The 27,908-nt window shown below is 43.1% G+C and overlaps 1 protein-coding gene and 1 long non-coding RNA gene across 2 annotated transcripts in view; one reads left to right on the top strand and one right to left on the bottom strand.

The window, feature by feature from the left end:
- The window catches only part of TRABD2B (TraB domain containing 2B), a 234,061-nt gene extending 214,413 nt beyond the window's left edge, over positions 1-19,648 (bottom strand). Inside the window, exons 1-2 of the mRNA XM_083742445.1 lie at positions 18,918-19,648; positions 16,010-16,570 (exon numbers count right to left, since the gene is read on the bottom strand). Coding sequence (XP_083598571.1) covers positions 16,010-16,570; positions 18,918-19,040 — 684 coding nt within the window. The 5' untranslated portion in view covers positions 19,041-19,648. The remainder of the gene's footprint in view (positions 1-16,009; positions 16,571-18,917) is intronic.
- A 6,760-nt stretch (positions 19,649-26,408) lies between these two features.
- LOC310847781 lies at positions 26,409-27,297 on the top strand. Its single transcript, XR_014566019.1, has 2 exons — positions 26,409-26,533; positions 27,084-27,297. It is a non-coding gene; the product is annotated as an uncharacterized lncRNA (long non-coding RNA).
- The last annotated feature ends 611 nt before the right edge of the window (positions 27,298-27,908 follow it).

Here is a 27,908-nt window from a genome sequence, read left to right on the forward strand (position 1 = left end):
GGAACCTGATGTGGCATAATCATGTTGCAGAAATGGAACTTATGCAAAGGATATAAGGCAAGAGTCAAAGGTGTAGGACAGTAGATTAAATAAATCAAAGCAGAATCTAGACCTCTGTTACAAGTGCTGACTGAGTAACCCACATGTGAATACAGCTCCAACAAGTGAGCTACATGGAAACTCAGGTGAGCCTGAAGTCACCGTGGCAACTTGAACACAGTGCTATCATGCTGTTGCCCAATTAGATCCTGCCTGCATCATAACCCTTAAGGAAGGATTAATCCCTGTCCCGTCACAAACTTCATTAGCATTTCTAAGGAAATGAAACAGGCATGTAAAACAATTGTAAGACTGGATATGCTAGGCCATAAATGTTACTAACACAAATATTTCAATCTGTTTACAAAGTGGCCTATTAAGTCCTTTTAGAAATCCACAGCCACAGCTATGCTCAGCTTCTGCCAAGCAATTCCAGCATAAACAAATGAAAGGCAGCTAACACACTTGTTTTGACATTTACAAAGCCAAGGGTATTAGGGAGGCGGCAATTGCAAATAGATGCTCCACAGCAGCACATAACAAGTGAAAAATGCAAATTGGGGGTATTCTGCAGCTAGAGCCAATATCAGCTGGATTACAGTAATTCATTTTGATCAGACATTACAGCTACATGAGGGCATGTTACAGAGAACTGGACAGGCACCATAGAAAAAAGCTTGCTCTTTTTCCTGTAATCCTTAAGATGCTAAAGATTTAGGGCTGGACAGGATATATAAAATACACAGTCAATTTTATTCAACCCACACAGATCCTGGACAGGTCCTGCGAGTGTGATCCCACATTTTCCACACCACACATTGAGCATAATGACTTTGACCGCATGAGCAGAACCAGTAAGAGGCACAGTAAGCCTAGCAAATATGTGGACTGCTAGGGTGAACTGCTAGGTCAGGCATGTGGACCCTCCAGATGATACTGAACCACAGCTCACATCATCCCTAGCCAGCATGGACAATGGTCAGGGGTGACACCTGGAGAGTTCCAGCTTGCCCTAAGTTGCCCCTTCAAAATTTGCAAGAAGTGCAAACTATTTGCAAAGCCTGGATGAAGAGTTAGCATGAAATTCCTGGGTGTGGATTTGAAAAATATCCAGTTTACATCTCCCTGTAGTCTTTTTTTTTTTTTTAATGGATTCAGTGGCCATAACTCTCTCCAGACCCTGAACCTTCAACCCCACCTCGCCCCATCAAATTAAGGTCCACAAGCAAGCAAGCAAGCAAAGTAGTACATCTATTTTTCAGAGGGGCTTTATGTTATGATGTAAATAGAGCATTTGAAAAAATAAGCATGTGCTGCACCCTTACAAAGATGTAAAGTGGTGGGAAGGGCAGTTGAAATTATTAAGTTTCTCAAAGCAGTGTTTCAACTGCACATATATTAGTCTCTGGTCTCTCCGGACACCCTGCTAAACTGCTTCACTAAGAACGCAATGAATGCCTTTGAAAGTGAGACTTGAGTTATATCCCATGCAATATGTCCCCTTTCACAGCCAAGTCACTTGATTTAATAAAGAAAAACCTTATTTTGGACTCGCACTATTAGCTGGGGGGAAAGAAGGAAAAGTCAACACGGTCAGTCAGCACCACCACCGCAAAAACTGAAATGCTAAACCCAGACAGCATCACAAATCCAAGTGTGCCCCCTTCTCTTGGACCCTTGACCCTTTCAATCCTTTTCTCAGAGAAGAAGTAGCTGGAGGTTGCTCCGCATCCCCATAGCCTGCTTAATTATACACCTCCTCCCCTCAACCACTGCATTGTTCATGCAGGCTTCTCTATTTCACTTTACATTTAGAAGACTTCAGCAGAATCATTTATGGGCTTGTATAGATTTCTAGAGGGCTTGTCCATACTTCCACTTGTCCTGTGCCTAGAAAACATGGGTCCGAGTGGTTTTCCCCTTGCCCTCCTCTTTCCCCAGGGAAAACCCACTCTTTAGTGCTAAATCAGAGAAAATCTCAATTCCGAGAAAACCCAAATTGCTGTTTGCTCCAATTGAGTTCTAAAGATCAGTATACCCTGGGACACAGCTGCAGGATGAGAGGAAGTGTGGATAAGCCTATATTGTTAGCCTGAGAAAATAATCTGTATCTAGCACCAGAGATGCCAAACATTACAAGTCCAGATGGCTTCTTGTTGAGCCGAAGATAAGTGGGTTTTTTAAAATAAGCCCTACATTTGTACCTGCATCAAAATATGCAAGAGGGGTTTCACTTCTTAAGGAATTGATGCTACTGAAGAAGAATATCATGGAAACTCACATTTCCCTGTGTCAGCAGAATGTCACTACTCTAAATGCATAATGTGGTATGAAGCAGACAGTGTTTTGGAAAACGTCTGACACATAATGCATTGCTGGAAGGTTTTCCACCTACTATGTCCTCTAGATGAAAGGTCCTCTTACCTTTTCTTTCTGTTTTCTCTATCCATAGTTCTAGCACTTAGGTGAGATGAGGAAGGTAGGGTATTAGCATCACCAACCATGAGGCCACAAAGCCGGACTCCTGTTTTAGTAGCATTGCTGCCACTTACCCTGACTTCACATCCTCCTGATAATTGTTGAAATTGGGGTGGTTCAGGTGTAACAATGGGAGCAAAAAGTCAATTCAAATGAAAATTGGGAGGTTGGGGGCTGGACTGAGAATGCAAGAAGTCAGGCAGGCAAGCAGACAGACAGACAGACAGACAGACATGATCACAGACTGGGACACAAGGAGGAACCAATAGCAAGGGCAAAATGAGAAAGTGGTTGGCTAGGCCCTGACCCAGGCAAACACCCTAGCATGACCTACAACTATGTATATCAGGACTAATCCAGTAAGAATGAATGGGATGTCGGAAGTGAGAGAACGACGAAGGAAGAGGACTGTGGCAAAGGACTTGCTTGACATGCAGAAGCTACCAGGTTCAGACCCTGGTACCCCTTGGCAGGGCTGAAATAATATTTCCCCTTCTCGTCTCTCCCCAGGAATCTCCTGATTTGAATCTTGGCTGATTTTGATAGGGGAACATGCAGTTGTCTCTACCTGCCATACAGTCTGGTAGGGGGTCAAAGTGGAGGCAGGAGCCACATTGGATATTTGTGGCTTCCAAGGATCTAATGAGCCAGGAGCAGAGAAATGTGCCACATACTAGGTCAGAATATTTGTTCATCTAGCCCAATATTGTCTCTTCGGATTGGCAGCCACCAATCTACCTGGTCTCATACACCGGTTTTACACAACACCTGCTCAACTCATCCTGTTTACTTGGAAATGCCAGGGGTTGAAACAGGGACCTGCAAAGCAATGAGCCTCTCCCTAGCAACAAAATTAGCCTGTGCAGAAACTGCATAGGCGCTGAAGAATTCAGTTTTAATTATTTTATCAAAGCTATTCTTTGAAGTATAAAGGATAAAGAACAAGCTGGTGACCTCACTTAGGTCTAAAGGCAGTTCTATGATTTGTAGGTGATTCTGTGTTGTTTTTTTGTTGTTTTTTAAATCCTAATTACATTTTAAAAGTTACATTCATGGAATGAAATCTTTAGCTTTTATAAACTAGTGTAGATTGATTAAATTCAGATTCCCTTTGGCTTCACCATGTTACCAATCTGTCTGATGGATGCTTACTTAGATGGAATAAAACCCACTGTTTTGCTTCATCTTTTTTAAAAATTGTAGATTAGATGCAGGATAGGCCTACAAAGGCTTCCAGTAACAGCAAATTTGCAGTTTTCTCCATTCTCGCTTTCCCCCATTCCCTTTGCTGACTTTGCATCCTCTGCATAGTGAGACCATTATATGCGCCTAATGTAAAATAAATATTCCGTCGCTATTCTCATGTTACCACCTATAAAGGCAAATGTCTGTGAAAAAAATCAAAGGCAAATAAAATGTGCTTGGTTGCAGAAAACAAACCAAGAACTATCAATGTCCTTTGGGGTTGCTCAAGCAACAGTATGCATAATACTTAGGTTTCTTCAATAATAATATCCCCCTTCTGCTTCTTCTCCCTCCCCTCCTCCATTTTTCTTCTATCTTGGCTTCCTAACTCATGTCTATATTCAGTGCTTGCCTAATACCATGCTTTGTGGATGTGTTATTAGCACAGTTATAGGCATTGCCCACTCTAAACCCAGGAGTGAGATCCCAAACTTTTACGCCGTACAAAAGTAGCAAAATTCCCTTTTGTTTGAAAGTTGTTCAAACTGTATTTATGAAGCTGGAAGACAAATACAATGGGGGGGGGAGGGGACAAGCTCTGGCAGCCATACATTCAGCAAGTACCACAATAGTCACCCAGCAATTAAGTACCGTTTTTCCAAATGATGTTTAGACTTCATGGCTTTAAAAAGATTTTGGTTTATTTGATGGCTTCTAAAACCTAAATCGCAGGATGCACTCCTCCAGAAACAAAAGGATCTCTATGAATCCCTACCAGTGATGCAACATGAAATTTAGCATATAACGCCATCTATTTTCATTTTGATGATATACGGGTATCAAACTGAGACTTCCTAACAAAGATGATGGTACAACAGATGCTTTTCCTGTTGCTGGTGTTATATAAACTAGATCACAAACAGAAAACTTCTGCTGTACACAAGGAGTCTTTGTGCACATTTCATTGTGAAATGAAATGCAGAACAAGCTGCATTTCCACATCTGTCGTCTTACAAGGGTACATGCATATAGGCATAGATGTGTACATTCTCTCTCAACGTATCAGCACATGATGTGCTGTTAGGGTGATTAAAATATATTTAAAACCGGGCCACTTGGAGGGTATGGAGGGTATAATTTGTTTTTATTTTATTTTTTAATTATGCTCCTGATCTTGCATGCATTGTATTAGTTAGGACTATATTGATGAAAAAATAACTAGGAGACCAATCCAAAGTGTTTATTATACTAGCCCAGCCCACCCCCAAAATAATGACATTTAAAAAGGGTATCTCAAAATTTAGTCCAAGTTTTATCATTTTCTCAATTACTGACTTCTGCACCAATGTAAAACTAAATGCATCACCTTTATTGGTCCTGAGCCTTTTAAGGCAGCAATGGAGTACTGGAAGAATGCAGCTCACAAGGACAGCCGAATCCTGGATCCCACACATCACTCGATCTCTCATAAATTTCCAAATCTTTTTAAAAATCGGATTGCCTACCATTTGCATCTTAAAGAAGTTACCCTTTCGAAGGTTGCTTTGTAGCCTAAAGCTTTGTAGGTGGAGGTTAATGAATACTGTAAAATTCTTGTAATTTTATTTGCAAGTTACATTTTCAGGTTTTCTGGGACTCATGCATTTCTTACATCAGGGAACAGCACATATAATGTGGTCATAAATCTGCCCAGGTGGAGATAACTTTAGCATAGCATATTAATTTTCTTATTGAGTTCAACAGTGGTAAAGCAGGTAGGGTCTTAGGAAATGATGCCTTCTGCAAAATATGTTTCTGAGATGGAGAGCGTCTCTAGGTAGCAAAACAATGTCCACTGGCATGTGTGTATGAATAGGTTTTGCATCCAGTTCACATATTGTGAAGCCAGCTTTCTAATACACAAGGAGACATTTGTTCTTCACTACACATTTAAGGCACTATGATCCCACTTTGAAAATGTTCTAATTACCAGCACTATTCAATGTTTGTCATTAATGCCTCCAACTCAAAAGCAGGTGTAAAAAAGCAGAAATTATACTTTGCTATTGTTCACATGCACACAAAATACCACCAATGTTATTTCTTTAGATCTGTCGTCATTTCCAGTGAGCCTAACAGATACCAATCACTTGTATGATCTTAGCAGATGAATCACTTCTCATATACGGTCTAAGGATGCCACCCCCACCCCTTCTTGGAATATCTTGGTCTAGGGAACAAGCAAAGCTTTTTTTTACACTAAACGTATGCCAGAGTTTCTAGGATGGGATTTGCAATTTCCACACATAGGGATAAGGATATAAAGAGGTAAACAAGGGCTGATAAGCAGCTTTTCTGTTTGTAACATTTATTCTAGTTGTCCTTTCTTGTTGACCTTAAAAGGAAGGATTTTGCCAAAGCTCTAACATCCTGTCCAAGGATCAAACCCTTTCTATCTTAGGGGCTTATGGAGACTCCATTACCTTGTTATCTGAGAACCTCACAATCTGCAATGCATTTATAGCCACAACCTCCTTGTGAGGCCAAGAAGGGTAGGTTACTGTCATCATCCTACAGACGAGAGATCAAGGGACTTGGGCTGCCATCCTATGCATGCTCAGCTGGGAGTAACACCCACTGAACCCAATGGGATTACCTGCAAGTAATGCACAGGATTGCAAGCAAATGGCAGGCAATGAATGAATCCTATCTTTGAATAGGAGTCATAACATGTCCATCCACCGAGCAAATGGTGTTTTCTGCTTATTGTTTTCCCCCTGAATGATCATGTAAACAGCACCACCATACTGATCACAACACAGTGCCCTTCTGTATAGGTCTTCTTCAACCTCTTCTTTCCAAGAGGACATTAAAGAATCAAGAGTACCATGTGGAAGGGATTGCAACCTTAGAGAGTCCACTTGTTGTTGTTGTTGTTGTTGTTTAGTCATATCCGACTCTTCGTAACCCCATGGACCAGAGCACGCCAGGCACTTCTGTCTTCCACTGCCTCCCGCAGTTTGGTCAAACTCATGTTTGTAGCTTCAAGAACACTGTCCAACCCTCTTTTCTTCTGTCGTCCCCTTCCCCTTGTGCCCTCCATCTTTCCCAACATCAGGGTCTTTTCCAGGGAGTCTGCTCTTCTCATGAGGTGGCCAAAGCAATGAAGCCTCAGCTTCAAGACCTGTCCTTCCAGTGAGCACTCAGGGCTGATTTCCTTAAGAATGGATAGGTTTGATCTTCTTGAAGTCCATGGCACCATAATTCAAAAAGAGGGTCCACAAAACTATGCATTTATTTCCCTTTTAAAATGTAATAAATATTCCATGTGACATGTAATGCTTGACCTAGATATGGAAATATCTCTGATGCCTTGGCTAAAACATGGTTTGCAGTCTTGATTTTCCATGAACAAGAAAATATTTTCCAAACACTTAACCCCTACCAGATTTTCACTCAAATAAATCCATGCATGTGATAAGAAGTAAAAGTGTCCCTGGACATGTCTGTAGTACTTGCTAGGAAACTTTTGCAAAGCACAGGAAAAGGTCTAATGTGGCAGGGAGCTCTTTTGCCAAAGTCTCAGTTTTGCCAATGTGAAATATGCTCTCTGTGTTATCTTCCCAAGCCTGCACTGGAGAAGAAAAAAAGTACCAGACTATGGAGGTAAGGGAAGGGAGTATCCTGTAAGAGGGCATAGCTAGATGGAATCTTGAACAGAAACACTCCACACAGCAATCTTTTGTTTCAGGTCTCACATTAGACCTTGTTTCCATGCTTACTCAGTATCATGCATATGACAGCCCCATCTGCACTACACATTTAAAGCACTATGATCCCACTTTAAACAGTCATGGCTTCCCTCAAAGAATCCTGGGATCTGCAGTTTGATAAATGTGCTGAGTGTTGTTCAGAGATTCCTATTCCCCTCAGTGTGGTTTAACAAGTCAATTTCTCTCCTCAGGGGAATTCTGGGAATTGTAGGTCTGTCATGAAAATAGAGGTCCCCTAACCAGTGCTTTTCTTATAGAGTACTGTCATAAAGAAAATGCTCCTTTTCCCTTATGGGGTACCCAAGAACCCATATAGAGTCCTTATGTAGGTTCACTATCAGTAGGAGAAAACAGCAGAGGCCAACCAGAGAATGTGAAGAAGCAAAGTGGCTAGTAAGACTGATCTTTATTAAACTGTTGCAACAGGGTGCTCACCCACCCACCCTATGCAGCAGGGAGGAGGAACACAGAACATTGGTGCGCAAGCTCTTATATAGCCTTGTGAAATTGCCACCCTGTAGCTCAAGGCCACCACCCCCCCAATACGTCATACATACATCACTGAAGGGGCAGTCTACAGCAGAAAGCCTGTCTGCCAAGATACCCAATAATGGTCACTGATTGCTTTTACCTGGGCATCCTGGCCATTCTTTTGTGATGGTAAATGCTCAGTTCCTGAATCCAGGTCACAGGCTCACCCTATTCATGCACAGATATGCCCTTAAGACAGGATTTGTTAGCAAAGATACAATGGGGAGGTTTTCCCATTTCCTTCCTCCTTGCAGAGAAACATTTGAGGTCAATTTGGGAGAGTCAAAATGGTTTCAGGACTGTTTTCCTTTGCTGTTTCAGACATGTATGTGTTTGCCTGGTACATTTATGAATATTTATTTTACATCTTAGACCTTATAATTCTCATAACAGTACCCTTGAGTACCCGCCAAAAAAGCACTGCTCTGAACAACACTCAGGACCCTTCACAAACTACAGTTTCCAGGACTCTTTGGGGGAAGCTACAACTGTTTAAAGTAGCATGATATAGCTTTGAACATATAGTGCAGATAGTACCCAAGTTCTAGTGCACCAAATGTTTTGCATTCTCAGGCTTAGCTTCACTCAACAGATACTTTTCATCGGTGAAGAATCTGGCTGTCTTTTCTCTGCTTGTTAAACTCTTTTGAAAGGGAAAAGGGAAAGAAAGGAAAGGAAGCCAAAGGGCACATCAAAATATGGTCCTGTGTGTATATTAATGTTTCCTGCTGCTCTGCTATGCGGAGACCAGCTTAGAGAGTGCAGATATCTGTCAGGGACCAAATATGATGGGCCACCCATCAGCCTTTCATTAAATAGCACTTGTAGCCTCTGTAATTCTATCAATAGAGTAATCAGAGCTGCCATGTCTCAGGATTTGATAGAACAGCGGGAGCTGGGAAATGAAGACTGACATTGTTAACAAAGCCACTTCTGCCACTTAATGCCGAGGGAAGCAAGCAAAAAAGTTTATTTGTCTATCCACAAAAAGAAGAGAGGAAAAAGGCAGGAGTGGCTAAGTGTGAAGCTTTGGAAACTTTCTTTTTCTTCTACTGAGGTTGCCCTTGATCTAATCAATTCCACTTTGATATTTTGTCTGTTTTTTGCATTTATTCCACCATGGGTTGACATCATGCAATCTAGATAACCGAATTCATGAGCAAAAATAAAAGAGGGAAGGCGAAACCAGGCAGGGCAGATATTTCCCATCGAAGGAGAAAGAACCTAATTCCCTATGGAGAGGGATTTCAATGAAGAGATTTAAAAAATCAAGATGCTAATGTCAAGTCCTCAGCAAGGCAACTTTTTGAAAAAATGTAGCAAGAGGCTAAAAGGCTTAGCTTCCAACTGCAGGCGGATTAAGGATGCATACAAAGGGCCAGTGATAGGAGATGAAAGAAAGGCAACATGAAAAATCAGAAAGAAAGAAATGAGGATGAAGATGGAGAGGTTGGAGACTTAAACCAAGTTTCTGGGTTCTCTGTGCTGGTGACTGGCCTGAAGTTTTGAGGCTGGGGGAGATAGCCATGTTTTTCCATGGTTAAGCTTGCCCAACCTAATGTTAAAGAAAGAGAGAGAAAACCAGTGGCACACTTTTACCTCACACAAGTGTGGGGCCAGCGAGAACCAGCATGGTGTGGTGGTTAGAGTATCGGAATAGGACCTGGGAGACCAGAGTTCAAATCCCCATTCAGCTATGAAGCTCATGTGGTGGACTTGGACCAGTTAAACACCCACAGTCTAACCTACATCACAAGGTTTTTGTGGGGATAAAATGAAAAGGGAAATTATGTAAGCCACCTTGAGCTCCTTAGAGAAAAGTTGGGATACAAATGTAATTAATAAATTATGCCAATACTAATACAATGGTACCGCAGGTTACATACGCTTCAGGTTACATACGCTTCGGGTTACAGACTCTGTTAACCCAGAAATAGTGCTTCAGGTTAAGAACTTTGCTTCAGGATGAGAACAGAAATCATGCTCCGGTGGCGCGGCGCAGCAGGAGGCCCCATTAGCTAAAGTGGTGCTTCAGGTTAAGAACAGTTTCAGGTTAAGAACGGACCTGCAGAACGAATTAAGTATGTAACCCGAAGTACCACTGTACTAATACTAATAATACTAAAGTCCTGTTAGGCTACAACAGCATCAACATGTCCTTTGTTGGCACCTAAGGATGGCTCATTCCCCAGAAAGTTTTCTTTCTAGTCTAGAACAGATATGATTTGGGAAATATAATCAGATCCCCCCCTGCCCCAGTGGTGCTGGGGAGAGATATCCTTAGTTCTTTATATTGTCCTGCTTTTTAGACCCTGCTTCCTCCTCCCCAAGAAGCTGCTATTAGATCCCTAGCAGGGCTAATTGCACCTTTGGGAGGCAGGGTAGATTTGGGGGAAACAGTGCAAGGCTAAAGGGTTAAACAGCCCTCCCAGGTCATCACTGCTTTGAGTCTTTGAAAATGGAGCCTCCTCCGACCGCCCAGAGCTGCTTCATGATAGGCAATGTAGGAATCTGTTTTGTTTTGGCCCTCTGTGTTTAATGCATGGAAGAGAGACTAACAGCCTTGTTCATTCATGAAACACATAAGCCACGTTTTGCCGAAGATCACAAGGCAGGTTACACCGACAGAATATGTGCACACCTACTCCAGATCAACTATTCAAGTCAATCTCGTGAGCCTTTGCATTCAAACACATCCTGGGGGTCCAATGAATCCCACCTAATTTAGCATACAATTGAATACGTTAGTAGTGCATTTTCAGGAAAAAGAAGATAAATTGGGTTGGATCCAAACTTCATTATGCCTAGATCAGATTAATGGTAATTTTATCACTATCTTAATTCCATTGAGTTCAACGAATCTTCCGAGTCTGATAATTCAAAATAGTAATAATAATGATAATGATATATTCATACTCTTGATGCCAAGCAAAACCTACTTGCTGGAAAAGAGATTGGGATCTGCTGTAGACCTCTGAGTAATTTGCAGCAGCAGCAGCAGCAAAACGACTTCTTTCACCTAAATTGGGTTGCTGAAATAAAGAGAGGCAGGGGTAACCAGGAACGGGCAGAAGGCTGGAGCTCACACAAAACCCTTCCCCATGCTATACCAAGCTGCAGGCAGCGGAACGAATTGGGCCTAGATTGAGCCTGATGTCATCAAGCCATAGCAGAGGGGCCAGCTCAGGATCCAGCCTCTCCCTTGCCCCTGCAATGCCCAGACAGAAATCCTGCCAGGGGTATTCTGTTTGCCTGCACTTTCAGCAGGTGGACAGAGGCCAGAGGAGCTGTTTTGAGATGAGCAGAAAGAGATCTCCACCCCATTCAAGCATCCCAAAATGGCAGATCAGTAGTTTGATTGCAGCCTTAGAGACAAACCACTTCATTTTGGCATAAGCAGTTGGCATAGGAAACAGTCCGCAATGGGCTTGTGGTGTTCTGGGGAAAGACAGATCTTCAGTTTGAATAAGTGTATTTAATAGCTTTGAGAAGTAAGTTATAACAGGTACTGATTTAATACCTTTTTGTACCATATCCCAAGCAGATCTTGTAACCCCCCCCCCCCCAGTCAAATGTGCAATTTGTGGCCCAGTGAGCCAAATGCAGGCCACCATCTGTGTAAGGCAGCCTGTCGAGCTCAGCAAATTCTCTTTTTGCCACACGCTTGGGATTGCACAAATGCACTTCAGGCATCCAGCAGGCTCATGACTGTTGAATAGATTTGACTTGATAAGTCACAAACTGCAAATACCCCCCTCTACAGCATCCTATCATCATCATCATCATCATCATCATCACTTATTACTTATACCCCACCCATCTGGCCAGGCCTCCCCAGCCACTCTGGGCAGCTTCCAACAGGATATTAAAAACACAATAAAAGATCCAACATTAAAAACTTCCCTAAACTGGGCTGCCTTCAGATGTCTTCTAAAAGTCAGATAGTTGTTTATTTCCTTGACATCTGGTGGGAGGGTGTTCCACAGGGTGGGCACCACTGCCGAGAAAGCCTTCTGCCTGGTTCCCTGTAACCTTACTTCTCGCAGTAAGCACTATTCTAAGACACTATAGAAATTGGAATGAACCAGGAGCTGGGCAAGAGCACACAGGCATGGAAACTGGGTTGGGATAGAAAAATTTGCATAATTAAATATGATACAATAGAAGTCTGCTTCAGGGATACAAATGCTACTAAAATCTCCCATCGTATTTTAAGTAGTGGTGGATGCTCCAAAGCTGGGATCTTCTTCCCTGTCCTTAAAGCATCTTCACTTTGTTTCAGAAACCAATAGAAGCCAACTTCAACTAAGCAGACACAATGCATTCATCCTATTTAAATTTCCAGTAGCATGAAATTTGAGAAAAGGGTAAAAAAGAAAGAAAGAAGCTTAACCACTTTGAGAAGGGGAGGGACTGGCTGGAGGAGAAGCAAACCACTTATTTTCCCTCAGTAAGTGTTTGAAAATTGGATAGATTGAAAACAAATGCTTAAGGATGTTTCAGTACAGCATGCTTTCTAGGACTCTGTTTCCAAATTTTTCAGATTATATATTACAATTAAAGTAATGCTGAAAGCAGGTTAAAACGAACTCAACTGATGCCCATAACAGATTCAGGGCTATAAACGATCACAGATGTTCACATCGGCCTAGACATACCACTGGAATACAAACTCTGGTCATTTTCTAATTTCCATCATTAATACCACTAATTATATGTTTCTCAGGAGAAGATCCAAGATTTAGAATTAAGAGAGGAAATCTAGTTCATCGTAATCCACTCCTTTCAATTAAGGCCATAATACACCACGCAGTGGGATTGCTAGACAGAATGATAACATTACAAATTGCTCCCTTTGAGCAATCTGCCAGGTGCCAATTGCAGCCAGTTCTTAGACAGCACCAAAAAGGACAGAAAAGGATCAGCAAGCCTAGTTGTGCTTTCTTTCCTCCCATGTTACTTTGGAATACGTTGCTTTCCCAATCAGGGGAAATTTTAAAAGGGACTTTTCAAATTTGAGGTCACACAATATTCTGTTGGCCGCTTCCACTTATTCCACAAGGACCTGCACCAACAAAATGAAAGCATGTTCTACAGGCCAGTGGCTGCCCTGGAGGCGTAGGGATGTCTAATGTAACAATTCCACAGCAAATACTTCACATTTGAGAAAGAGATTTTAAAACTCCCTGAATGGCAGAGAAGAGATTATTCAGCTTTCCTTACTAAGCAGCACGTTCTGAACAAGCAACTTTTGTTCAGAAGCCAAAGCCCTTCTTGAATATATGATTATTATCTCTCCTCCTCCTCCTCCTCCTTCATCAGCATCATCATCTCCATTATGCTAAAAAGATGACTAAAACAGTATCAGAGTGATTGTTGGTAGAGTTAAAATCAGGGACCAAAAATAAATCAATATTATTAGGACCCACTCCAAGAGGTTCTTCTTTTAATGAAAATAATAACTCTATACTCCCATCTACGAAAATGTGTAATATAATTCGCATTTGAAAACTTTCCAACTATCCATTTTTATCAGAGTACTATTTAACCTAATAGAGCCCCAGTGTCATCAGAGGTACCTTAGGTTTCTGGTTCATTACTCTGAACTTGGTTTCAAGTAGGGGGTACTTGGTGTAGAAAACTTGACAGCTCTTTGGAGGAAGCTGGGTCAAAAGTATCTTGTTCAATTTTCAAATGAATAAAATTGAAAAGATTTACATCCAGTTCACTTTAAAAATCAATAGGATCAAAAATGTTGATGAGTTTGTTCATTGTGACTGAGTAATTGGGTTTGTCTGTTTTTAAAGTGGGTTTGGATTTGACCTGAATTGAAACTAATGCCTTGTTAAAGGATTCTCAACTTGACAGTATCTTGCAACTGCTTAATATCCCTAAAACATAACTTGTATCATGATTAGTCTGCTAATTAATAGAAAATATTAAATAAGAAATTAAATTGAATGGCAATCTCATTTTAAACATCCACACTAACTTGTGTGCTGGCAACCCTGGGATAAGACAATAGTTCATGCATCTAGTCAATCCCATTATTACACCAGTCTTAAGAATATATTTGCCAACAGAGTAAAATATTGGATTGGATGGCTAAAATGTTTAATTAGTTGACAGCCATAGAAATAAGAGAAATTCCCCAAAGGGAGGAGAAACAGCACTTCTGCTCTTTTTGTTCTGCCTTGAAATAAGTATCTCATTTGAAAAGGAACTTCTAGAAGGTTATGTAATGAATGTCATACAGTTGTAAAAATTGCCAAGAAAAGTCCCCAGAGTTGTGTGCTTTTCTCCCCAGAGTTGTGTACATTTCTGCTGGGGTCATAGAAGGACTGATGTTATTTGTCCAGCAAGCCCAACATCATCAACAGGATACACTGCACTAGTAAATCATGTGTCAGCTAGCATGTTTTTCCCATTTTATTCCAACCCAGCCTTCTATTTTTGGCACACCTATCAACTAATTATATATTTTCACAGGTGATATTTTGGAGATTGTTAATGGAAAACAGCCACTCTGTCCAAAATAGTGCAGAGAATTTTTTTCTTCAGAAAAACATCTGAAACCCATTATCAAGAAAGATACATAGATTATGAAAGCAAAGAGTGTCCAGTGCTGAGGGTATTGTTGTAAATAGAGGACGTCTCTGATTTTAAATGTGATAAAGAAACAGACACAAGCCAGGTAACCAAGACTTTTGGATTTAACACGAACAATTGCAGGAAACCCCCCACTAAATTTAGAATAGATGCTGGTGAATCCCTTAAACCTAAATAATATATAGTATGGACTTATATTGAGATCTGTCAGCAAAGACAAGATCTACCCTCAGAAATGGAGAGAGAAAAGCTTTTCAAAAGAGAGTTTTTAAATAAACACATTGTCTTTCACAACAAATTTAAAGTTAACTCTCCTCATAACTACATAAGCCACTTCTTTACTCTCTATATACAAACAGCTATAAAAACAGTAAACACATCCAGGAACTTTCCTCCCTTCTTTCCCTTAGCTCTTTAAAACAGGAAGTGACGAGATTCCTAGAAAATGCTGCAGGATCAACAAACTGCTATGCTTTATGTATGACAGGTTGGGAAGCAATTCACTTCCCATCTAAGTAAGTCAGGTGAAATATATAAAGGAAAGAGTACACAAAATGGTGCGCATATTGGAGAAGGTAACTAATTTATTTATTTTATTTTATTTTTATTTTAATCACAATGCTTCCTTCAAGGTGGAATTCAAGCCAGCAGACATGCACTCCTCCCTAGGCAAACCTCAGGTAGCCTCCCATTCAGATACTGATCAGAGCTCAACCTGGTCAGCACTGTGGAAGCATCATGTGCGATCATACTATGTCTGTTATCCACAGTATGTACTCAACATGTAGAGAGACATGGTTTCATGTATATTTTTCTATGGGTATCATGTAATTAAAAAAGCAAGACACAACCATCCTTGTTACAAAAAGACATTTCCTTGTGTTGAATATACCTAATGGCTTATCTTCTACCTTTAGGACATGACCATGTTTTAAAGCCTGGTATCATGTTCAATGTGTGTGACGGAGAGAAACTGAGGCACCACTGTGTTGGCAATGTCTCCTCCATCATTGCTCTGCATTATGTTTCTCAAGCATACACCACAGATGGGCCTGCGTATGCACACATATTATGGTCCCCCTGAAAGAACAGCACCCTAAGCTTTCAAACGAATTTTGCCACTCGATCAGAAAAAACACACACACACCACATTTCCTTGCCCATGAACACCTAGGTTCATACGCAGTGTGTAGCTGAGAACAAGACACAACCAGTAGGAAAGAATGAACATCCCATGTTCTCATAGAATAATCTAGGTAATGAGCAGAAACTAAATATGAGACATACCAGTCTCTTTTTCATATCAGTCTCAAGATTCTGCCTGGCCCAACCTAACACGAGTCATTTTTCTAAGGAAGAAGGTTATCTTAAGACTTGACTTCTTGAAAGTGTGTGTACGGCCTGCATCTCCTTACCTGGGAGAAGTTCAGCCCATTCAGTGGATGGCATTGCTCTTCCACCCTCTCCACGGCTCCTGTCCTTTTCTTCATCCTCTCCGCCTCCTGAGCCAGGTAGAGGTCCAGTACAGGCACTCCACGGGAACGGATATCTGTCTCCGTGAGGGAGTTGACCATCAACATCACCCAGACGGGCCTTTTGCGCTCCCAGTTCCCAGCAATAGCATTGAAGAGGTAATCGGCATAAAGACCTTTCCCCCGTTGGTCGGGCGTCATCCAGTGAGGGAGCATCAATTTGACGTACTCAAGGTGGCGCTTGAGGCGGTGGTAAAGGTCCCGGGGGAGCACGTCTTGCAAGTTCTCCCCGTGGGGTAGCAGCTGACAGCTGGCCAGGCCCGAAATGGTGTAGGGGTCAGTGAGGTCCAGCTCAAAGTACACACTGGAACTGGCTTGGAAAGCAGACTTGGAGTTCTCAGGGACAAAGTCCCACACGCGTGTGTAAGGCACATGGATTGTTCCAAATAGATAGGCTGGAGGGTCCCTCCGGATAGTCCAGAGGAAAGAGTTCAAGTCTCTTTGCTAGGGAAAAGGGAATGAAAAAGAAGGCAAGAGTCAGTTTGGCGTAAAGCAGGTGCCAGCAAACTTTTTCAGCAGGGGGGCGATCCACTATCCCTCAGACCTTGTGGGGGGGGGCCAGACTATATATTTGGGGGGGGGGTGAATGAATTCCTATACCCCACAAATAACCCAGAGATGCATTTTAAATAAAAGGACACATTTTATTCATGTAAAAACATGCTGATTCCCAGAGTATCCGCGGGCCAGATAGAGAAGGCGATTGGTCCGGATCTGGCCCCCGGGCCTTAGTTTGCCTACCCATGGTGTAAAGCACTGAGAAAAGTATTTTCAGGACCAGTTAAGGGGCAGGGAGAGGGGTGGAATGGTGCAAACAGGAACTGTCCATCAGCGTTGTGGTTGAAATCACTTCCTATGGCATAACTTTGCAAAATGTTTTGAGGGCTGCCATTGTACACAATATCCTAGCCCTGACCATGCTGGCATGAAAGCAAGTTATCTATTGGAATCAGTATAAGACTGGTAGGACTGAAGCGGCAATGTGCAACGTGTAGGCCTGTGGATATGGTATGTGTATGGAAAGTCAAGCATGACTGCAAATCAGAGTTCATCGACGCTGCGGTTATTCTACTGAAACCAGTAAAACTATCCCAGCATGACCTTCTCTGGGTTAAGTGGATCCTGGATTGCATCCATAATCTCACATAGTCTGCAATTAAACATGTGAGCAGACAAGTAGAAAAACCATGCATTCAGGAAAGAAAGATAAAATATAGGATGAAGGCTCAAAGTTGTCTGATTAGTTATGCCTTATCAACCAGTTAACATTCTTTGTGATTAAAAGAGTGGTAAAACTGAGTAGATCATTATACTAATAAAACTGAAGTCTTTTATTTACAATTAAGTGGTATTCAAATTCAGTTAAGTGATATAAATAAAACTAAGCATCTTTTTTAAGAAAAACCAAAAACCTTTATGAAGTGGGGATTATTGTATAAAATCACAGAAATATCTTATTCATGTGAGAATGAATGCAAGCATTACATCGTGTGTTTTGTGTGTGTGTGTGTGTGTGTGTGTGTGTGTGAGAGAGAGAGAGAGAGAGAGAGAGAGATTTTGAAAAGATATATACCCATACACACCCATAAACACTTATACCTCAAATTGGATCAAAGAATCTTTACACATTTAACTATCTAAGCAGAAATCCAACCCAGGGTTAGAGCTTCTGGTCATTTATTCCTTCATTTGATATTTACAGAAACCCACTGTGCTATACAATGTAAAGTTTCAGCTTGGAGCAAATTTGTTTGTAGACAAATATTGATCACTCTGCAGGGGAATTCTCCTATACAATCCCCCATTGACTGCCCTTTTGAATTGTTCCTATGAACCATAACTTACAAGCAGCATTTTTTAAAAAAACAAAACAAAAACCTCATTACATTGTCTATGAAAGTTGAATACAACCCATAGCCCTAGCCTATTCAGTGCAGAAAATTGAAGATTTCAACATAACTAACAGGATCTTGCAGGAAATCAATATCCCTCCGGAGATCTAAAGCTTCTGTGAGACTGTCGAAATATGAAATTGTGGCAATGGGGAAGTTGACAAGTTTGCCACACACGGGAGGAGATAAAGGGTTACCTGGCAAATCTCAACTAATTTGCCAATGTTTCTTGAACTCTGGGAATAGGGCTCCAGTCCTTTATTTTGCAAGTTATGTGAGAAATCTAGATTGTTTTGCGGGCACCTCCATAGAGGAGGAGCAGGAGGGCGAGAAAGATTTCTTGCTAAGTGGTACCCAAGGACGGGAAGGCAAAGTGTCCTAACCGGTAGTAGTCCAACTACTCCTGCTTCACGCCAGCAGTGTGTTAGGGGCTGTGCAACCCGCAGAAGGAAAGAAGGGCATCGCTTCCTTTTCCCAAACCTGCTCGCTCGATCCCACCCCACTTCCTCAGGTGTCGAGGGGCACAACCTCTGCCTCCCTGGGGGGCGGACGATCGGCGCTCCCTAGTAGGAGCCATATCCATCTATCTCGCTCCCTCTCCCCTTGCAGAGGGGTTCCTCGCTAGGACACCCAGGAGCAGCCAGGAAAGGCAGGAACCGACCCGCGTAATTGGCCCGCGCCTTAGTGTAGTGCGGATGTTGCGCGCGTGGGGGGGGGGGGTTATCTTCAGAAACTTTAGAAAGGGGCACCGGCACTATGGGTCGTCGCTGGGGACCATCGCAGTAGAAGAAGGAGAGTCCCAAAGTTGACGATGGCATGTGGCGCTGCCTCTGCGCCAGCAACCACTGAGCCCCCACCCCGACCCCCGGGCCTCTTCCTTCCCTTCCCCTCCAGCTCACCGATCGGGGCAGCTCGCAGCGCCCTGGGTCCATCTGCTGGCGCCTCCTGGGCTCCGGGCGCGCCGACACCGGCAGCACCCCCCCGACGACAGCCAAGCACATCAGCGCCAGGTGGGGCTGCATCCTGCTCCTCCCGGGGGACCCGCCTTGCCGGCTGCCTTCAGAGGGAACTCTCCGCCCGGTCTCGCCTCGGGTGCTTCGGTCCCGGCCACGGTCCCGTCCGCATCTGACAAGTGCAAAAATAAAATAATAATAATAAGGAAGGGAAGAGGGAGCAGCTGAAGAAAGCTTGCAAAAAAAGAGAATGGGGACTTAAATGGCCCCACAAGGGCGATCCTGGGGGTCCCGGCGTTGATCCTGAGCCTCTATCATGCTTGGGGGGCAATGGGACTCTTCGGTGCGGTAAACTTTCTGCGCTGCCCAGGAGTTGCTTGGGTCTCTACCCGCCCCCCCTCTCCGCCTTCAGAAGGAAGGAGGTGGGAGAGTCAAGGTTTGTCGGGGGGGGGGCGGAGGTGGTGCCGATCCCGGGTTTGAGATGGCGAGAGACGGAGGGAATGCTATTTGAACAGGCACAGGAAGGCGGGCACTGCTGTGGATGTCATCATGTCAGTTTTCAAACACGGCGAGGAAAAGCCAGGAGGCCAAAAAGAAGGGAGAAAAGGGGGAAAAAAGAAACAACTTCTCAGCAACTTCCAAACTTTCCCAAACTTTTCTTTCCCATCCCGCCTGCGACTTCGCGGCGGCCAAGCCTGGAGAGGGCGGCTCCTGCCGCAAGAGGGCGCTTGGTGCACAAACAAAGCGCCGCGGAGCTCAAGGTAGAGCCAGACGGGACTACCGGGAGGGAGGGGAGAGAGATCCCGAAAGGAAAGATGCGAAAGATCGGGGCGAGGCATTCTCCGACGGGAACATAGACAGGGGCAAAGGAGGGCTCTGCTATGAGGCGCGTCAGGGACGAAGACACGCTCCTTACTCAGAAAGCTGGGTGCATGTGAAAGGGGCTGTGTTAAAGGGGGGGGGGATACACTTTGCACATTCCCTCGTCTATTTTTTGTTTCATGTGTCTGGAGGCTTGGCATTTTAGATTGCTAGACCCAAGAGAGGCTGAGAAGTGGCCCGTACACACACATGCACACTCCATCTTTTTTCTCTAAGGACCTCAAGGTGGCACACATTGCCTCATTTTCTCCCCACAACCCTATGAGGTAGGCTAGACTGAGAGGCAGTGAGTGGCCCATGGTTGCTCAGTGAACTTTTATGTCCTGTGAACCCTGGTTTCCCAGGTGCTAATCTGACACTCTACACTACACACAGGTGGCATTCTGCAGTCAAGAATGCCTGCTGGGTCTAGTGTTGCTGTAGTTCTCAGCAGGCCCATGCAGAGCTTCTCTGAGGCCTGGCATGGCAGCGTAAGTCCAGCATGCCCCTGGCCTGCCCTCCCCTGGCCAGCTTAGCCCTCCAAAGCCCAGGGCAATTGTACCCAGCTTCCCCCACCTACCTGCACAGGCCTGGTTCTGAGCCAAGGGTGGTTTCAGCGGAAACCCTCTTCAGATAGCAAGTGTGATCCTCCTGGCACCTCAGACTGCTGTCTTCTAATCAAGTCAAAAGCTTTCTGTAACTGAATAGCTAGTATATCAAGGATTAAGCTGTTCTATTTTTTTAGCATGTTTCTAGGCTGGGGCTTAATTTGCAAACTGGTCAGCTGAGACCAGGGCCACCTCATTTTCCAGAGGAAGGGTAAGTCCGGATTGTGTTGGGTAGGGGGGTATGGGTTGGTATTTTGATGCTGACATTGTGTGGCTGCTGCAAAAAAGCTTTCATGCATTAGGAGATCTGGTTCCAAAAGGAACACCCATCTGGAAGCACCTACTAAATTGTTCTTAGGCACTCCTTTATAGAGAGGGTTCTAAGGCAGTGTACAAAGGTGAGAGTAAAACTACTCAGCCGATTTATAAGAACAATGTTGTTTTTAAATCAAAAACAAAAAAAAATCCTAACCAATCTAGCTATGACTATACAGCAAACACATATGAGGCAAACTGAACATACAAAAGTTCAGTGGAAGGGCAAAATCCGACTAAAAGGTCACCTAAAACCATTAGGCAAATAGGGAGGTCTTCTGCCAGGGGGTGCAAGATTGAAATTTTGTCACCAGGTATCTCTCTTTGGGGAGGCGAGCCAGAGCCAGGGCACCACCACAGGAGACAAGGCAGAACCCTCTTCCTCCTGATGTGCTGGCTGCCTCTGAGTAGGAACCTTTTGCCTCTTGTACTCCTTTGTTCACTACTGTCCTAGGGCTCAAAGAGAGAAAGTGGGAGCCTTGCAAAATTGTCATACAAGAAGCCACAGAAACTGAAGCAGAAGGAACACCACCAGGCTAAGTTGCAGACGCTTGAGTTTGATCAACAGCACAAGCCCAAGCGTGTTTATTTGGAAGGAGGCCCAAATACGTCTACTTGTGTCTACGCAGGATTTGCCTCCTGAGATCTCTTTTCGATTGCAGCCCTTACGTATTAGACTATATCATCTAAGTAGGTGCATTTGCACCTATAGGTTCATCTGCAACAATCAATTAAAATCTGGGTGGGACTACACATTAAGCAAATGCTATCCCATCATGATTTAAGGAAACATTACATAGCCAGCCCAACTAGTTCTGCTTAATCCAGGCTTCCTCGACCTCGGCCCTCCAGATGCTTTTGGCCTACAACTTCCATGATCCCTAGCTAGCAGGACCGGTGGTCAGGGATGATGGGAACTGTAGTCTCAAAACATCTGGAGGGCCAAGGTTGAGGAAGCCTGGCTTAATCCCACAACTCCTCAAGAGATGCTTGCCTTTCCTCAATCTTGTATTAGATGCTTTAGAGAGAGGTGGCAATCAGCTCTCATAAGCAATTTAGACTGCAACCTCTCCCCACTGACTTAGGAGGAAGATGTATTAGACTCAATGGGGCTGCATGTGAGTTGGCAGATTATATTCTGTTACTTATATTCCAAAGCAGTGAGCATGGACTTAAGTCCATTGCTTTCAGTGGGTTCACTCTGTGTCTAACATTTGATATCAATCACTGTTTTGTCAATTGGTGTTCACAAAATAGTGTCTGTGTTATTTCATAAATCTGCATACAGTGCAATTCTACAAACTTTGAATGGGCCTCTCTCCCAGGAAGGGTTGGTACAGGAATCCAGCCTTAATATATCTTCTGTGTGGGCTGAAGTAGGGTCCACGCTGTGCGATTTTCCTGGGCGTAGTGGACTGTTGTTTATGGACTGAGTAGACCCATTAAAATAAATGGAGCAAACAGTGACTTAACTGTGTACAGGATTTCCCTAAAACCAGCTTCAATAATAAAAGCTACATCATAGATATTTGGTCACTGTGGTTACAGTGCTAAACAACTGTGACTACATAGAGAGAATTAATGAAGGAAGGTTGACGTTAAAAAACAAATCCAGTTTGTTTTACTTGGATTCTGTTTCTGCCTTCCAGACATGAAAACAATATCTGCAATATCTGAAGGTTTTAATATGTGAAGAAAAATTAAACCCATTGACTTATCAAACAGATCCCATAGAAGGGAAATATGCTAAAGAATAGGAGATTCGGCTGCACATTCTGTATTTAAATTGTTTCTTTAAAAGTTAATGATTAATAGGTGTTGTTATAAGGTGTTAAAGATTAATAGATGCCTCAGGAAATTATTCCGTAGTGGTAATAATCATTATAGACTACCAGAAGCAGGGTGGTCAGAATGCAAAATTTAGCTAATATTTATGGATGTTGTTACCATATCTACTAAATAGATTCGTAGGTTACTACATTTCCAGTGTGTTTTCAATTTGCATCTCAGTAGCTGTGATCCTGACATCCATGGAATTCTTATATAATGAATTGCGTGGCATTTGTTTCAAACAAGTTTCAGAACTGTAAAATTTGCAAGATGGTGGGTTGTATCGAATATTGTGTTTAAGTGGAAGGAAGCCAGCACAACAGGTCTTTGTGTAGCTCTCCTCTACCCTCCTCTGCAGCCCCATAAAATCTCTGAAAACCTTCTCTAGAGCACTGGTCTTCAACTGGTGAGTCGGGGCCAATATCAGGTTGTAGCCTAATGTAAGATGGTTCACAACCACAGCTACTACTACCACCATACACATATATGGGGGGAAAGAGAGGAAGAAAAGGCTCCCCAAATGCAGGTTTGGATAGTGGATCCTAGGTCCGAAAACATTGATGACTATTGCTCTAGAGGATCAGAGAACCAGCCAAACCTTGTGGGTCGTGTGGGAGCAGGGAATGACCCAAAATTGGGTAGGAGAATCTTGCATCCCCTCCCACAGCAGCCCCAAATGTTGTTGTTGGTATCCGTTCGCCTTTGGGGGTGAGGTCAAACTGTTGGCAGGTTGCAGTGCCTGCTGTGTAGAAGAGACATGTTTTGTTGCAGCCGGAGCAGATGAAGGCATTCAGTTGTGCTACTGCAAATGTCCCATGGTGTTTCTTCTCTGTGCGCAGCATGCAATATACAGTAAGTTCAACAGAGCCACTCGAGAAGTTTTAGCAATGGGGGATAGGGAAAGGGAATGGTCCTGTCTTTGAACTGGCCTTTTGCTCATGTAATGGTAGATACAATCCTTTAAAAAGTGGGAGTTAAAGCTGTAATCCTAGCCATGTCTACTCAGAAGTAAGGGTTATTGAATTATAGGGGGCTTATTCCCAGGTAAATTGGATTCAGAATGCAGCCTAAATTGTTTATTCACACAAACTCAACCCTGATTCACACAGCTGTTTTCAAAAGCATCACCCTATGGTCAGAGGCCCCCGGATGCTTGTTGGTTCTGACTGCTGCTAAAGCCAAAAACAGAGACAGTAGGGATGCCAACAGGTGAGTAAACAGACCAGAGGGCCTGCAGTGATGCACATAAATCTAAAAGGGGGTTAGATATGCATGAAACATAGCAAATGTCAGAACAGGTAGCTGCTACAGTCAGCAAGAGGCTTTTCAAGATGCAGAAGTTCTCTGTGAACTAGAACACAAAGGTACATGAATAGCTACTTCTTGGTTACATGGGTGCATCAGTAATGTCAAAATGTCAGCAACGCACACACCCTTTGAAATGCAGATAAGTAAGAGAAGGTCTGAAAAGCATTTTGTAGTCTACTGAGTCAAGCATGAGATTTGTTTTGCACTAGTGTGACCTTTGAATGGGGTGTATCAATCTCTGCACTTGGAAGCTTTCAGAAACCTCAATGCTACACCAGCATGGCAAGCAGATATGTTGGCAGGCCATACTGTATCAATGGAAACTGGCTTGTTACTTGGACATTTCCCCATAGCTCCTTAAAACACATTTTTTCCCTATCAAAAGTTGTTGTTTTGTTTCTCCCAAGCATCAAATGAAGGGAACAGTCTACTGCCAAGGATGAGAGGTTGGGTGTTGGCTTTAATGTTACTCTAAGTACATTGACCAACCCCATCTTTTCCCATCCAAAAGGCAAAACAGAAAGAAACTCATATTCTGTTATCAAAACAATTTCTACCCTCTTTGGATTTCTCAGTTTCTGAAAGGAAAGACAATTACTATTTTTCATGCATTTTTGGTAAAGGGTTCTACTTCTGCTAGTAGGTTGAGCATACATATTTCAAATAAACCAATCAATATATAAATTATGTTACAGACTAATTAAATTGGAAGAAATTATAATAAAGAGAAGTTCAGGAAAATGGCATTAATCTAGGAAATGGGTCTAGCTTCCTTTAGATGCCATCCAAATCACATCTCCTCAACAATGTCCATATTAATAAGAGCTGCCTTCTGGTCAATCTACAACACCCACACACCCCAAGCCCAGATTCCTCCTCCTCTTCCTCTTCTTCTTCTTCTTCTTCACCTTCACATTTTTTTCCTTGGGACCAGTTTTGATGAAAAGCCATAACTCAACATATTGATCATCGCTTCCAAATGTTCCCTAAGCTCTGCCTGCCTGCCAGTTACTCCAGGATGCCTGGAGGCAATCAAGAGAAATGGATCGCCTCTGACTGAACCAGACTGTGTGCTGATTGACGGCTGTTGGTTTGGCTGCCTGCTGCGAACCTGAGTGTGTATCTGGTACCAACAAGCCCCAGGTTTTGCAGCAGTCAAGAAGAGCTTTGTCTACCTTCAGATGATAACAAAGTCTGCCAATGTTATCAAGCACTCCAAGCAAATAAATGACTAAAGGAGGTTGTCACTGGTGGTTGGGAAGTACATAGGAGTCTGCTGGATCAGGCCAATGGCCAGTCTAGTCCTGCATCCTGTTCTCATAGTGGCTGAACAGTTGCCTGTAGGAAACCAGCAAGCAGGATTCGAGCACAAGAGCATTCTCCCCTCCTGTAAAACATTTGTACTATTTGCCAAACAAATAGCTGCTGCTTAGCTGGACCTTTGTGGTAATGGGGGGTGGGGGGCATGGATCATTTCTCTGGGACTCCACAAGTGATCATTGCCCATTTCTTATAAGGGACTTCAGCTGCCAAGAAACGGCTCCAGATATGTTTTGTTTGTTCCACATGAATCTAAAGGTAAAGGTAAATGTACCCCTGCTCGTACGGGCCACTCTAGGCTTGTGCGCTCATCTCACTTAAGAGGCCGGGGGCCAGCGCTGTCCAAAGACACTTCCGGGTCACGTAGCCAGCGTGACGAAGCTGCTCTGGCGAGCCAGCACCAGCGCAGCATACGGAAACGCCGTTTACCTTCCCGCTATAAAGCGGTACCTATTTATCTACTTGCACTTTGACGTGCTTTCGAACTGCTAGATGGGCAGGAGCTGGGACCGAACGATGGGAGCTCACCCTGCCACGGGGATTTGAACTGCCGACCATGCAATCGGCAAGCCCTAGGCACTGAGGTTTTATCCACAGCACCACCCGCGTCCCTCCACATGAATCTAGTATTTCCTTAAAAAAGAAATATGAATCTTCAGATCTACCTGGAAGCTTCACCCTTATGCATGGGAAGATCATTGTTATTTGGGGATGAGAGGCTATTCTGCCTATGGCATAGTTCTTCAGATAAATCTAGCTGAATTCTGGAATTAAAAGCCAGTTCCAGAGCTAAGACCCACAAAAAGAGCTGATCCCTTCCCCAGTTAGAAATTAATTTTCTTCTATCCTATCCAGTGTTAGCCACATCTAACATCTCTGGATTTAGTTCTCCCAATGATTGCAGATTTTTCAGGAGGTGATTTGCAGGGGGGCGGGTTGCACACATAAGCAATATCAGCAACTCATCCATACCATAACCAATGACAAATTGGAATTTGATCAATATCAACGTGATCCATGGGGATGATGATCTTATGACACAGGATTTTACCGCCCCTGAAAGTAAGGCAAATTTGTTTCTTCTTGGTAGAGCACAAGCATAAAAATAGACAGAACTTTAGCTTTCCTGTTACAATGGAATGGTTGGTTTCCATGGTCTCGTGGAAACTTCCAAGTACATTCCAAAGAACGGAAATTGGAGATCCCAATTTGTTTGCCATCCCTGATGACATCTCACCTAGAACTTAAGCCCCAGCCTCAGATGGATGACTTTTACAAGGGCATCTCTTCGGCAACTGCAAGGAAATTAATTCTTCTGCTGTAATTTTAATTCTTTCTCTCCCCCCACCCTCCCCCCTGCAGATCAGTTCCATATGTCACTGCACTTTGCACAGCAGTTCCAAGCAAGTCTTGGTAATGTTATAACCAGCTTCTAATGTCAATATTTACAAAAAACTTTAACTACATTGTTCTGGTATTCGGAAATGTGTAACTGTCTACCTGCTACCGCAGGGTTTTAGCTAAGAGTTATTGACGGCCTCTATTAAAGAAAACCTGTAATCCATGAAACCAGTTACTTATCACACTTAAGTGGAGGATTAGTAATTAAGAAACTTCTATCTATTCAGTGTATTTTTCTAGAAAAAGAGGTGCAGAAACTCACCATTAGTGCCTCCCTTGTTTGCTTCTAATGGTGCCCACCTGAGAGGTGCCAGAACAGAGTTAAATCCAAAAGATGGCACACAGGACTGTGGGCAATCATCACAACTGGCCACATAGATGGAAGCAAGTCTACAATTAATTGACATTATTTAGTAACGTACTATTGAGAAGTATCAGAACTAACATTTTAACAAATCCCTTTCAACAGCTGTCAGGATTCCTCAGCATTTTGGAAGCATGGACCATAATTCTTTTCTAGGTTGAGCTAATCCACATCTCTAGCATGATTCCATCCTCAAACAACTGTGAAATCAGAAATCTTCCAGCTGTTGATCCCATAAGTCTAGTGAAAAGATAACATGTTGCATTATTGGCTCTAAACATTTTTGTTGTGGTTCACTCAGTAAAAATCTGAGAATCTTTTTTAGTGTGCTCTGGCATTTTTTATATATATTTTTGCTTTCTAAATCAGTAGAGGCAGACCTGTTGCCCTCCAGATGTTGTTGAGCTACAGTTCCCATCATCCCTGACCATTGGAATCATAGAATTGTAGAGTTGGAAGTGACCAGGCGTGCCAACTCCTAGAGGCAGAGGGGTCTTTGGTCCCCTCAATATTTGCTGGCAGGGGGCTGGGCCCCCACAATGTTGAGGGGATGGAGGAGGCCGAGCACAGTGTGGTTCAATGGTTGCAGAAGGTAGAAGCAAAGATACAAAAGTGGCTGAGAAGTAGTCACCGAGAACATCAGGGAAAGAGGCAAGAAGGAATTTCAAGGGGAAATATCAGATCTATCTTCTATAATCACAGAATTGAGACTTGTGAAAACAAGTAGTATGCTGTAGCGTAGAAGGGGTGAGGCTCAAGTAATTCCTGATTTTGTTAGCAGGCAAATAGCATCAGATAATCTGCCCCCAAGAACTTGGGGCAGTTTCATACATGCATTTGCCCTGCCAGAAGCTGAATGTGTGTGTGTGTGTGTGTGTGTGTGTGTGTGCATGTGAGAAGAGTTGGCACCACATATGCAAATACACCTTT

This window comes from Podarcis gaigeae (assembly GCF_964106915.1).
Source record: "Podarcis gaigeae genome assembly, chromosome: 6".
Lineage (NCBI taxonomy): Eukaryota > Metazoa > Chordata > Lepidosauria > Squamata > Lacertidae > Podarcis > Podarcis gaigeae.